The sequence below is a fragment of the Ahaetulla prasina genome, chromosome 2, assembly GCF_028640845.1.
Source record: "Ahaetulla prasina isolate Xishuangbanna chromosome 2, ASM2864084v1, whole genome shotgun sequence".
Classification (NCBI taxonomy): domain Eukaryota; kingdom Metazoa; phylum Chordata; class Lepidosauria; order Squamata; family Colubridae; genus Ahaetulla; species Ahaetulla prasina.
The window spans coordinates 215,276,705-215,291,272 of NC_080540.1; the positions used below are offsets into that span (position 1 = coordinate 215,276,705).

Consider the following 14,568-nt stretch of genomic DNA (forward strand, 5'->3'; position numbering starts at 1 on the left):
GGCATATGCAACTAAGTCAGCCAATGGGAGCTGAAACAGAACTGAGTCTGTGCTGAGAATTGAAAGAGAAACTAGTCTCTCTGCTGTACTTCATGTGTGAACTTGTCTGCTGATCTGAACTGAAGTGAAACTGATCTCTTCTGAAAGAACCACTGTTGGTATTGTAAATATACCTTATGTGTTGTTACGAATTTAAAGAAGTTAATAAATCCAGCTGATTCAGTTATCTGTGTGTGCGTCTGGATTTGAATTTTGCAAGAAACTCTTATAACGCCCATAGATCCAGTAGTAAAAAAAATTGGATTTCACACTGAAGTGATGTCAAAACTCTTTTTAACACCATTGTTCTCCTGTGTTTTACAATGCTCCTCCAATAATCTATAAGTTTGGCTTAAGGAACATTTTTAAGTTTGACATGTTTCACCACTTTCCAGGGCAGTGTTGTGGTCCGCCAACAACTTGTGGAGCTGGCAATGGAGTCGGACAGCAATGAGGCTGAGGAAGAGCGTGGGCCAGTCCTGGAGGCTGGGGAAGGCCCGGACGAGGGCTCTGCGTCAGAAGCTGAGGTGGGGCCAGGGCCATCGGGGAATGAGGTGCAGACTCCAGAGACAGACAGTAGTGAGGCAGCGGAACAGGAGGAGCCTGTCCTAATGCACGCATAAGAAGAGCTGCCAGAAGGCAAGAGCAGCTCAAGCAAAGAGGATGACTCGGGAGTAGGGCCAAGAGATGATTGGCCCCTCCCATAAGGCTTAAAAGACCAGCAATGGCATTTGGGCTTTGCCGGAAAACAACATTGATAGCTTTGTCTTCTTGCATTTATTTTGTATCGGTGTCTTCTGAACTTTCGCCAAGAAAGGCCTTTGGCAGTTTGCCTAATTGGACCAAGGTTGGTGATAGGACAGAGGAATTGTGTTGGGAGGAAATTGCTTTAATTTAGTTGAACTACGCTGAGAATGAAGTATTCTCAACTGTTCAAATAAAGTTTGACTGAGTTTCCTACTACCTACTTGGGCTTGGGTCACAACAGGCAGGAAAAATGTCTCTCTCTTTATAACCTGGGGCACTGAGGGGCTTAATGAGCCTCAAGAGAAGATATGGTTTACTCAGTTGGGCCCTTGGAGATTCCCCATCTGGACTTCCCAATATGAATCTGTCTTTTTAAAAAAGAAACACAAATCATAAAGAACTGTAAAATATATTTATTTGTGCCATTTCCTCATCCGAATGGTGCCTGGGTGTGCATGCAGTGCATAGAGAATGAGAAATTGAATGTTTAGGTATAGGTATTGTGTACTGGCACACATACACATTTACATACATACATATATACACACAAACATTCCTAGAGCATACTGACTTGAAAGTACACTCTTAAGGTACAAATAGTCCTTGATTTACAATCAGCCGCTTAACAAACCTTTGAAGTTACAACTGATTTGAAAAAATGGTATTTGTGATCTGTCTTTGAGGTTATGGCTGTCAGCCAAATGGTCATACGATTATAGTCTGGACCTTGGGAAGTAGCTCGCATTTACGACTGGTTGCAACCTCGTGCAGTCACCTTATTTGCATTTTTTGCATTTTTTTTGCAAAACACAGCAAAAATGGGTTTGCATTTACGACCACATGGTTCATTTAATGACAACATCATTCACTTAGTGACTATAGTGGCTTGTTTAACAACTGTCATGAAAACAATCATAAAAATCGAGTCCAGTCACATAATGCCTCAACTTATGACTACAACAACTGTACAACAATTGTAATCGTAAGCCAAGGATTACCTTTATGTGTATAGCCAAAAAGTATTATACAGAGAATGCCATAACGGCAATTTTTTTTTTAATTTCACAAAATAGTCCGCAGGAGATCAAACTCTTAAGTCATTTGAACTGATAAATAATTTAAAATCTTCCATCTTAAGCAGCTTCTTCAGCGGAACAGTCAATGCCTGCGTAGGTGAACTTTTCATACAAAGTTGTATTCACATAAGTCTGGAGATACAATTGAAAAGAATAAGCTTAATATTTATTTATTATTTATTTATTTTATCTATTTATTTGTCAAGCACCTATTAGATAACAGATATAAGTATAAACATGATTACGAATACATGAAACGGATGTGAATAAAAGGGGACATTAGGACAGGGACGATAGGCACATAGCAGCTGATGGAAATTCTTTTTATTATTTATTTATTTATTTATTTATTAATCATTTTTAAAAGAAGAAAAAAGAGAAGGAATGGACAAAATGAGAAAAGAAAAAAAAATGATACCGAAATATATTATCAGCAAGTGGACAAATGGAGTTACCTAGTCTGTACGGTTAGTGATCAGTATATTGTTGACAAGACATTAATCATTAAAGAAATTATTTGAAAAGATTTGAATCTCTGAGCTAAATCTCCACTGTTTAATGATGATAATTCTCATCGATTTCTTACTTTAATTCCTACTAAAGCAAAAACTACGTTGCTGAACCTCTGCTATTTTCCTTCTCTTGGAAAAAAAAATATACTTGTCCCAAAGATTTTTTTCAGCTATGTTATTCTTAGCATGGAGTGGCATGGTGCCTAGAAGTGGAGTTTTTGCCTCACAATCAGGAGGCTGTGAATTCGATCCTAAGTAGTAGCAGATATTTCTATCTCTGGGTGCAAAGAGAAAATATCTGCTGTGAGCTGCGCATAGGCATCAGGAAGAGCATCCAGCCAGTAAATGCTCAGATCCATTCAGTCACTCTGTCTCTACCCCGACGCAAGGGATTACAGGGTTGTTAAAAGAAAAAAAATTCTTAGGTCAGGATATGATCGAACAGTTGAACGTGGACTGTTTAGATAGGACACCTGAAATGTCTCTGGAATTTTGTGATGTTTCACAAATGAAGCATCACAAATGAAAACATTCATTTATCTGAATGTTTTCTGTCAATCACGAAATGCATGAGAGATTTTCACAGTAATACTGAATGTGATTTCCAACAATGCTCTGACATAAAACATCCATTTTACTACCTATGTGACATAGAAGTTAGTTTCAGGGCAATCATTTCAATGGGAAATGTGACTGGATGTAAGATGTTTATTCTTACCTTCCTTTCTTCTAACATCCTGCTCAAGGAAACAAGTATCTGGGCAAAGGATGGCCTTTCATAAGGTTTTTCTCTCCAGCATTGCCTCATTAAATCATAACTGAGGGGAAAAATCAGAAGGAAATATCAGCCAGAACAGTATAATTTACTAGAGATGTTCAAAAAATTTTTTAAAATGTTTTCAGTTTGAGCTCAAAATACCTTTGTGGGCCAACCTCATTTTCAGAATGTCATGCACTCTCATGCAACAGAATTCATAATTACTACATAAAACATTTCAAACATTCTACCAGCGGGAACAGTGTGAATGTAAAACTAAACCCTGCTTTCTCTTATCCCCCCTCCTTCTAGAACACTTTTCAGGACGTTTTCCTGACAAGTCATGTGAAGTCAAATTTATGAAAAAGGTGGTGTAGGCAGAAACTCTAATGGTAAGTGGGAATGGCCTTGGGTGACAGGAGGAAGAACTATAGACTGGCTAATCAGCATGTAAAAGATTTCTCTCAGAAGGAGAGAGAGGCTGTTTCAGAAGTGGTGTGATTCAGCCAGTTCTCTCCAGATTGTACAAACTGGTAGCAGCAACTGTGGGAGGCTCTGCCCATCTGGCTGGACATAATGCACAAGCACTGTGCATGCGCAGAAGGCCGTGCACATGCACAGACAAGGCATGTGCGACTGAAGTGAATGCACAGGGGGGCCGCGCTCACATTTGCCAACCGGTAGGGAAGGTAAGTGAATCCTATTACTGGACCCTCCCTAGTTTTCTGGAGGGTAACAGGAAAGAAAGGGAGAAATATTTCCAGACTTACAAGATTCTGTTGTAACCGTACAATAAAGATATGAGCTCCAACCATTAAGCACAATCAATCAATCAATCAAACGGAATTAATCAAACCATTATGGAAACTTGGTGGGATGAAACAGACAAATGGAACATACAGCTAGAGGAATATAAATTATTTAAAAGAAATAGACCAAATAAAAGAGGAGGTGGAGTTGCACTATATATAAGAAATAACTACATTCTATAGAAATAGAGCACAACAATGATGAAAATTATCTTGAATGCATTTGGGTCAATATTAAAGGGGGGGAAATGATATTGCCATAGGTCTATACTATAGGCCACCCAACCAAACAGAGGAAGTAGATGAACTTTTTGCTAGTCAGCTAACTAAGGTATGTAGGAAGCACATCACAGTAGTAATGGGAGATTTTAACTACCCTGACATCAACTGGGAGACAAACAGCAACAAGTGGAAGATCCAACAGGTTTCTAACAAACCTAGCAGACAACTTCGTTTCCCAAAAAAGTAGAGAAGGGAACAAGGGGATCAGCCATATTGGACTTAATTCTCACTTACAGAGATGAAATGATAGAAGGTGTTGAAGCTACAGGAACCTTGGGGGCAAGTGACCACGCAATATTGGAATTCGACATTAAGAAAATACAAGTAGTAAAACAAAGTCAAACTAGAGTCTTGGACTTTAAGAGAGAACTATCTGACAAATTGAAAGACAAAAAGGACAAGTATAAAAAGTGGAAAGAGGGGCAAATAACTAAAGCAGAATATCAGCAAATAGCCCCAGCCTGTAAAGATGAAGTGAGGAAAGCTAAGGCTCACAACAAACAAAGGCTAGCGACAAAAGTAAAGAATAACAAAAAAAGCTTCTTCCAACATGTTAAAAACAAGAAAAAAGTCAAGGAAACAATTGGCCCGTTGCTGGGAGAAAGTGGCAAGAAGGTGACAAGCAACAGGGAGAAAGTAGATCTACTTAACTCATTTTTTGCATCTGTCATTACACAAAAGGAAAAACCAATCCAACCTATCAAAAACAGCACCACAGAAAACAGATTAGGAACACAAGTTAAAATAGGGGAAAAAATGGTAAGTGAACACCTGTCTACCCTATCACCAGGACCAGATGGATTACACCCCAAGGTTCTGAAGGAACTGGCAGACAAGATCTCAGAATCACTGAACTACATCTTTCAAAGATCCTGGAGCACAGGGGAACTGCCAGAGGACTGGAAAAGAGCTGATGTAGTTCCCATCTTCAAAAAAGGAAAAAAAACCAGATCCAGGAAACTACAGACCTATCAGCCTGACCTCAATACCGGGGAAGATTCTGGAAAAGATAATCAAGCAACGAATCACCGAACACCTAGAAGCAAACAAAGTAATAACCAAAAGCCAACATGGGTTTGTCAAAAACAGATCATGCCAGACTAATCTTATTGCATTCTTTGACAAAATGACAAAATTAGTAGACCAGAAGAATGCTGTCGATATAATTTACTTGGACTTCAGTAAAGCATTTGATAAAGTAGACCATAACCTACTACTAGATAAAATAGAAAAATGTGGGTTAGAAAGCACCACCACCAGATGGATTCGTAACTGGCTGACCAACCACACTCAACGTGTAGTCCTCAATGGAAACACATCCACATGGAGGGAAGTATGCAGTGGAGTACCCCAAGGCTCTGTTTTAGGCCCAGTACTCTTCAACATCTTCATCAATGACTTGGACAAGGTGTAGATGGGGAACTCATCAAATTTGCAGATGACACCAAGCTGGCAGGAATAGCCAACACTCCAGAAGATAGGCTCAAGATACAGAAGGATCTTGACAGACTTGAACATTGGGCACTAACTAACAAAATGAAATTCAACAGTGAAAAAAGTAAGGTTCTACATTTTAGGCAAAAAAAACCAAAATGCACAGGTACCGTATATGTGGTACCTTACTCAATAATAGTAACTGTGAGAGGGATCTTGGAGTCCTAGTGGACAACCATTTAGATATGAGCCAGCAGTGTGCAGCAGCTGCCAAAAAAGCCAACACAGTTCTGGGCTGTATAAACAGAGGGATAGAATCAAGATCACGTGAAGTGTTAGTACCACTTTATAATGCCTCGGTAAGGCCACACGTAATATTGCATTCAGTTTTGGTCACCACGATGTAAAAAAGATATTGAGACTCTAGAAAGAGTGCAGAGAAGAGCAACAAAGATGATTAGGGGACTGGAGACTAAAAAATACGAAGAACGGTTGCAGGAACTGGGTATGTCTAGTTTAATGAAAAGAAGGACTAGGGGAGACATGATAGCAGTGTTCCAATATCTCAGGGACTGCCATAAAGAAGAGGGAGTCAAGCTATTCTCCAAAGCACCTGAGGGAAGAACAAGAAGCAATGGGTGGAAACTAATCAAGGAGAGAAGCAACTTAGAACTAAAGAGAAATTTCCTGACAGTTAGAACAATCAATAAGTGGAACAACTTGCCTGTAGAAGTTGTGAATGCTCCAACACTGGAAATTTTAAAGAAAATGTTGGATAGCCATTTGTCTGAAATGGTGTAGGGTTTCCTGCCTGGGCAGGGGGTTGGACTAGAAGACCTCCAAGGTCCCTTCCAACTCTGTTATTATGTTATGTTAAACAATCAATCCCAAAGAATATTTTTTTTGACTTTCTTGTTTTTCTTTGAAGACATTTTGTTTCTCATCCAAGAAGCATCTTAAGCTATGACTGTCTGGTGGAGTAATGGAAGGATTTATATATTCCTTGCAGAGAGCTGGTCATTTGCATTCTTTTAGAGAGTCATTGAGTCCACATTGAGGTTTGTCTGTATCCTGAGTAGTGCAATGGGTGTCCACACCATCCAGTCAGAGCTGAAGAAGTTTCTTGGATGAGAAGGGAAACAACTTCAAAGAAAAACAAGAAAGTCCAGTTGCCTCTTGAAAAGGCACCTTTGGGACAACCATGACCTGGATGACAATCTCCATAGTCAATCAATCAATCAATCAATCAATCAATCAATTAAGAGCAGTGGTGAAATCTGAACTGGTTTGGTACTGGTTTGCTGGCCGCGCACATTCGGACCAAATGTGCGCTGCGCACGCATGCGCAATACACACCAAATGGAGTTTTGGGGAGGTAAGTAGAACAGGGAGGAAATCAGCTGTGGCACGTGATCTTTGGAACCTTTAAAAAAAACTTTTTTAAAGCATTTTTTACTACCTATTCACCCGGACCGGTAGTAAAAAAATACTTAAAAAGTAAAAAAAAAAAAAAAAGTTCTGACGATTGCACGTCACTCAGCTGATTGTCAGAACTAATTTTTTTTTACATTTTTTTATTACTGGTTCGGTGAACCAGTAGCATTTTTTACTACCAGTTTGGGTGAATCAGTCTGAACCAGTAGCATTTCACTCCTGAATAAGAGGTATGTTGAAGTGGGACACATTATACAAAAATTAGGCTCACATATTGTGATTACGCATATCCATTATCCTTATTCATTCCTATGTTCTTTTAAGGTTACACATTTTTCTTCTTCTTACAAACTACATCTGTGGCTTATTTTAATAGTCACCTCTTTTCTTTCTTGAAGCAAGTTTACTTCCTATTGTGAGTTCATTTTTGCAATTTGAATCTCACCTCTGGGCCCATAGGGCATTCAAGACCATTTTCAGTATAACAAGAACCAAGAGACTTACACCTCATCATCACAGTTGAGTGGCTTCTCCAGTCTGTACCCTTGGGGCAATTTTTCATAGAGTTCTGCGCAGGTCATCCCACAGTATGGTGTTCCACCTAAAGAAGAAGCTTATTTTTTTCCTTTTTTCCTTTTTTTTGGGGGGGGGTTGTTTGTAATGTTCTTGATGTCAATAGGTTGATAATTGCCTTCTTAAAACAAATGAGACAGGTTTGAAATCCAGCAGCTTCTGACAGGTTCAGGAGAACCACTAGCGGAAATTTTGAGCAGTTTGGAGAACTGGCAAATACCACCTCTGGCTGGCCCCAAAGTGGGGTGGGAATAGAGATTTTGCAATATCCTTCTGCCAAGAGTAGGGGAGGGATTTGCAGTATCCTTCCCCTGCCATGTCCGCCAAGCCACACTATGCCCACCATTCCGGTTCTGTGGCCATGCCCATAGAACCGGAAATTTAAAAAAAATTGGATTTCACCGCTGAAATAAGATATTATCAGCAAGGCTGGGCATATAATTATCTAGATCAGATCTGCAAAATTGGTCCATCAACCTCAGATATCAGAAATTCATCATTTCCCCATTTTTGCTCCATTCCTCAGGTTACCAAAAATAGTGAAGCTATGAAATATCCAGCTGGGTATGAAACATAATTTATGTCTGATTTAGTGGAAACAACTGCTTGACATTTTATATACCATAGGGCAGAAACTTTTGGGTTGACTTCTGTTTACTGGTAAATGATAATGAAAGGGCAGAGTAAATGTGAATATTCCGCATTATAAGCTCACCTAAACCCTCAAGGTTCAAAGAACCCAGTTTTCTCTGCTTTTAACAATCATCTGTTAACATTTTTGAATTGTTAAAAACAGAGGAAGCTAGTGTTATCTTATTCTTTTTTTAATTTGGACAAATGTGCACACATGGATACATAAAGAAGCAAAAAAGCTTCCTTTTTATAGATTGAACCTATAAAAATAGGCTCTTGAACCTATTCTCCCTAGCCCAATCTGTTCGCTCAACCCAACTATCCAGCCCAATTTCCTTGGCAAACCACATCTGGAATATAAGCAGTGTCCAAAAGTCAGCCACAATTCAGGTGTGCCGTTTTCAAATATAAAAGGCCATAAGAAATGCCAGCCTATGAACAGAAACTCCTGGCATCTCTTCTGTTTTGGTATTGGAACTCGGGGGGTTTTGTATCCACAAACATTACTTTTTATTGTGACCATACTACATAGTAATCTGTCATAAATATGCTGTACTTGTGTGTCTATGAGTGCATAAATGCATTTGAAATAAAAACTGAACAAACAACATGTTAAAAACCAAATCTATCCAACAAATAAAATGATGTGCACTAAGTCATAAATATGGTTCTATATGGAGATGCTAATATTAGAAAATATTTGATTTGGCTTCTATTTATTAGCTTCTGGGTTGAGCAAATTGCAAGCTAGGATGATGTTCTTGATAGAATCAATATAATAAAGAGTACAAAAAGTTCTCAGAATATATCAATTCAAAGTGCAGTGGTGGCAAAAATAAGTGATTTTCAGATTTAGGGAAGAGAGCGAACAGGTCAAAGTAACAAAGCTAGAAGTATTTTTAAAATTATGTATCTAGGGTCTGGTAATCCTGTATTATAAACATGTATCATAGAAAATGTTGACCAAAATTATTGAGAGCATCTTCTCCATCAGGATACATAAAATTATTTAGGACTTTTTAGTGCAGAAAAAGGACAGGAAAATGGAGATGTGTGACAACAACAAACCATACTTTGCTAATCTACAAATTATCCCACAGTTATCCCACAGCACAGTTTATACCAGTGCTTTGAAACTTGACAAAGATGTGTCGACTTCCAGAATTCCCCAGTCGAAGTCCACATACTAAAATAAATAAATAAATCTGGAGTAGAATCTCACCTCCTGAGAGTGGACCTCATGCAATATATCTTATGGCTTCTCAAACATCATTTCTAGGGCTAAAAGATTGCAGCCTAAATTACTTTAATGGGGGAATTATTTAGCAATGGCAGACAGAAAAAAAAAAGATGAGGCGTCTCTGAATGCAATATAACAGTGGGAACAAACAGTAAAAATATAGATTAGACTTGCTTGGAAGTTTAAGGACAAATCACACTGGAGTAGCTTAAAGCAGGGGTCTCCAATCTTGGCAACTCTAAGACTTGTGGACTTCAATTCCCAGAATTCCTCAGCCAGCTGCCTGAGGAATTCTGGGAGTTGAAGTCCACAAGTCTTAAAGCTGCCAAGGTTGGAGACCCTGGCTTAAAGGACAGGTTATACCCATTCTATAGTTTTATGTTCTTTACCAAAATAAAATCTCTAAGGGTTAGGGTTAGGGTAAGGAAACTTACCCAAGCTAACTATTTCCCATAACAGCACGCCATATGACCAACTGCAAATAAGACAAAAGAAAATAATAGCTTAGCATTGATTTCCTTGGAAGAAATGTGTATTGTAAAAATGTATTGATATAGAAGCAAAATTGTTATCAGATATAATCTTCCTTTTTTGCCTCATTTGTTTATTCTTTTTCTCTCAAGCATGTACAAGGAGGCAGAGCTTTGATCACAACACCTTTTTTGATTATTTCGATTCCCTCTGTGGACATCACTAAGTTGAAAACAATATTCATGAGAAATGGATCTCCCTCATTTTCACAACACTGTAACCCTCTGAAGTCCTCTAGGCAGAGAAAGAATTTTCCAAATCACACAAAGAAATCATTCGCTTGACCGGATAAAACTGCGGCAGCCTCTGTGCCCGCGAGCAAATTTGAAAGGCTGAATGGAGATTTGAACCTGGGTCCAAGTTTGTTACTTAATGATTCCATTATACATTTTCTCCAAGTTTTCTACCTTGAATAAAGAAATATAAAAATTTTCTAAACAGAGAAACTCACACATCACTATTGGAGGTATACACGCTGTAGTTTAAAGATTCAATTGCCATCCATCGCACCGGAAGCCTTCCCTAGAACAACAAAATTAACATGCTATGTGATAGGTGTTTCCTTAAGCACAAGATCAATTAACAAGAACAGTTTATTAGACATCCACATTCTTTGCAACTACATTCATGTTACAGGGACACTGAGATCTGGACAACAGAAATGCATGTTATGTTATGTTATGCATTATCTGTGTCCATCTTACAGCTAAGAGGGACAATCCTTCAACATTGGAAAGATAACTTTGATTGAAGACTTGATATTACTTGAAAATTAAAGTTGTTACAGACATTGACCAGTACAGATAATAGCAATGAAATAAAGTAATTCTTTTTTGAAACGGTTATGTATGATTTTATAAACATGCATAATAAGTCTATGTAATGCAATATATAATTTTATTGCTGTACTGTTTTTATTGTATTGTTTTTTTCCTCTTTTTTCTTAAATAAGCAAAAGGAAAAAAAAATTAGAATGGTTTCCTTAGCCTTTTTAAAAGAGGGAACATCTGTTGTATGCACACTACTGATTTTATTCATTCATGCCATTTTTAATCTCCATATTCATGGTTAAAAACAACTCTATATCGAGAATATTATCTCTTTCCCATTATAAATAGGACTCGGGTGTGCAATCACACTTATCACTTATCAGACTTGTAGGCATCCACAGATTGACAAAAGCCATCCAAAGTCCCACTTCAGGTGTATGTGTGTCACAGGTAATAAAAGGGGCAGAGCATTGACTGTGTCATTATGCATATCATGTTGACTTATTTTGAAGCCTGCAGTTATCCCTGCACCTAATTTTCACATCTGTATAAAGTTAATTATTATAAACTCTTCATCTCTGTCCTTTAAAAGTGTCTATAAAATGTCACATTCTCTAAATTCTCAATAGGAAAAATGGACTAATATCTAACTTTCTTATGGTACCAACGAAGTTTCCAAACACGAGAAATCTAGTCTTATGAAAAATAGTGGTTCCATTCTGTATGGTCCTTCCTGAGCAGGCATCCTTTGCAAGAAAAATGATGAAGGAAGTGGATGAAAGATGGGAGGGGACAAAGCCAGTTCACTCAATAATTCCAAGAGCGAATTCTAACTTTCTGAGCCTGGATAGTTTTGATCAGATATAGGTTTAATCTAAGAAGTTTTAGCAAAATCTTTAAGTTCTAAAATTTTTTATTTTTAAAAAATAACATTGATACAAACTATACCCTTCTGTATGAAAGATATGGTGAAAATGTTCTTTTCTTACCATGGTCTTTTTAACATAAACTTCTTGACCTCTAGATAAACCAAAATCAGCTATTTTTGCGACATAATTTTCTCCGACCAAAATGTTCCTTGCTGCTAGATCCCGATGGATAAACTAAAGGGAGAAAAGATTCTCATTGTAAATTTGAATCTTAGATTATATCTAATAACATCTTTTGTGTACGAAAGCAACCAGAGAAATATGCAAGATTTGTTTTCTACTGGAGCAGAAGCAACAATTTTACTGTTCATATTTTCTACACGATAGATACCAGCATTGATCCAAGAAATGCCAAGGATAAGGAGTGGTGTGTGACCCAGTTCAAATTAACCCCAGCCTATTTCAAGGGTTTCACTAAATCACAGGATGCATCCATACTTTCAATTGGGGAGGGGGGAAAAATAAAATAAAAGCTCACCTGTTTTTGGCTCAAGTAATCCATCCCTCTGGCCACATCAGCTGCAAAGTGCAGAAGTTGCTGAGATGAAAGAGTGGAGGCTGTACTATTAGCTATGGCAAATGCTGGATCGGTCTCAAGAACCCGACTTTTTCTCAAAAAATCAAGTAAATTTCCATGGGGTGCATATTCAATAGCAAGGTAAAGATAGCCTGGTATTTAAAAACAAAAACAAATATTGTATACAGGTAGTCCCCGATTTACAACTGTTCATTTAGTGACCATTCAAAGTTACAACAGCACTGAAAAAAGTTACTTATGACCGTTTTTCATGCTTGCGACCTTTGTGGCATCCCCATGATCATGTGATCAAAATTCAGATGCTTGGCAACTGATTCATGCTTATGACCATTACTGTGTCCCAAGGTCATGTGATCACCTTTTGCGACCTTTTTGATGAGCAAAGTCAATGGGGGAGCCAGATTCACTTAATAACTGTGGCAAGAAAGATTGTAAAATGGGGCAAAGCTCACTTAACAAATGTCTCATTTAGCAACATAAATTTTGGGCTCAATTGTGGTCGCAAGTTGAGGGCTACCTGAAATTGCATAAAATGAATGAACAATGATTTTTTCCCCCATAGGAGAGATCCTATGGGGCGAGTCTCTACAATAGAGTTTTTCAAACATGGCAGATTTAAGATGTGTGGACTTCAACTCCCAGAATTCTCCAGTCAGTATATTGACTGGGGAATGCTGGAAGTTGAACTCCACATATCTTAAAGTTGCCAAGTTTGAAAAATCACTGTTCTAGAAGCATTTATTCACCCAGATCTGTTTTCTGGTTTCTTATCCAGGCTGCCAAACATTGTTGAATAATACCCATCTTTTATTTTATTATGTGCCTCTCACCTAGATCATCCAAAGTTTTACCCAGTGGTATAAATACAACATGATGTTCCTAAGCTAGTAGTTACTGTATTTTTCGGAGTATAAGACACACCTTTTTCCCCCCAAAAAGAGGGTGAAAATCTGAGTGGGTCTTATACTCCAAATGTAGCCCCGCCCAGCTCCTCAAACGGAGGTTTCAGAGGCTGAAAAAAAATATCAGAAAGGAACCTTCAGAAAAGAAGCCCCCAAAATGAGTTTCAGAGGCTTTTTTTCTGAAGCTGTTTCAGAGGCTTTCAAAAGCATAAAAAAAGGTTTTTCTGAAACAGAGTTTCAGAGGCAGAAAAAAAAGCAAGGCACAGAGCTCACAACCAAGGAACCTATTGCTAAAATTTATTTCTGGGAACAGCTGATTGGGGGTATTCCAGAGGCGGATCCACCTGCCAATCAGCTTTTTTCTTATTTTCCTCCCCAAAAACTAAGGTGCGTCTTATACTCAGGGGCATCTTATACTCCAAAAAGTACGGTATATCAGGAAAGTGTGTATGATTAGTCTAGACTTCAGTGTCCAAATTTGGGGGAGAGATACCTGGACATACATAGTAAGAAAATGAACTTGCATCAGAATATTTTCATGCAGTATATCTACTACTGCAAATAATATTATTTTCCTTACTATGCTTTTAGAGAAATCCACTGAAAAGAAATGTACCTCGATGTTCACAGGCTCCTAAAAGGTTTATGATGTTAGGATGATGTCCAAGTTTGCAAAGTACTTCTAGTTCTCCAGCAAAATCTCTGTGATCGTCTTTGGAAGCATATTCTGCAAATAATTTGTTGTTTGTTTTTATTTATTTTTTTTATTTATTTATTTATTATTCATATTTATATACCGCCCTATCTCCCGAAGGACTCAGGGCGGTTCACAGGCATATAAAACACTTATATACAATTTAAAATAAACATTAAAAAACTTATTCTAATGCCCAAATTATTAAAACTAGAAATATAAATATTAAGACCAATTTAAAACCCCTATAAAATTTGAAATCTACGCCAGTCCTGCACAGATGAATAAGTGTGTCTTGAGCTCGCGACGGAAGGTCCGGAGGTCCGGAAGTTGACGGAGTCCTGGGGGGAGTTCGTTCCAGAGGGTGGGAGACCCCACAGAGAAGGCCCTTCCCCTGGGCATTGCCAGACGACACTGTCTAGCTGACGGCACCCTGAGGAGTCCCTCTCTGTGAGAGCGCACGGGTCGGTGAGAGGTATCCGGTAGCAGTAGGCGGTCCCGTAAATAACCAGGCCCTATGCCATGGAGCGCTTTGAAGGTGGTTACCAAAACCTTGAAGCGCACCCGGAAGGCCACAGGTAGCCAGTGCAGCCTGCGCAGGATTGGTGTCATCACGGAGCCACGAGGGCTCCTCTATAACCCGCAGCCGCATCCTGAACTAACTCCAG

At 38.5% G+C, this 14,568-nt stretch overlaps 1 protein-coding gene across 2 annotated transcripts in view; it reads right to left on the minus strand.

Moving 5' to 3' along the window:
* Positions 1-1,184: 1,184 nt before the first annotated feature.
* The window catches only part of TEK (TEK receptor tyrosine kinase), a 59,587-nt gene continuing 46,203 nt past the window's right edge, over positions 1,185-14,568 (minus strand). Inside the window, exons 15-22 of one of the 2 annotated variants that reach the window (XM_058170609.1) lie at positions 13,823-13,933; positions 12,245-12,435; positions 11,827-11,940; positions 10,519-10,589; positions 9,971-10,011; positions 7,595-7,691; positions 3,093-3,192; positions 1,185-1,994 (exon numbers count right to left, since the gene is read on the minus strand). In XM_058170609.1, coding sequence (XP_058026592.1) covers positions 1,920-1,994; positions 3,093-3,192; positions 7,595-7,691; positions 9,971-10,011; positions 10,519-10,589; positions 11,827-11,940; positions 12,245-12,435; positions 13,823-13,933 — 800 coding nt within the window. In that variant the 3' untranslated portion in view covers positions 1,185-1,919. The remainder of the gene's footprint in view (positions 1,995-3,092; positions 3,193-7,594; positions 7,692-9,970; positions 10,012-10,518; positions 10,590-11,826; positions 11,941-12,244; positions 12,436-13,822; positions 13,934-14,568) is intronic. The other variant, XM_058170610.1, reaches the window with a different exon arrangement.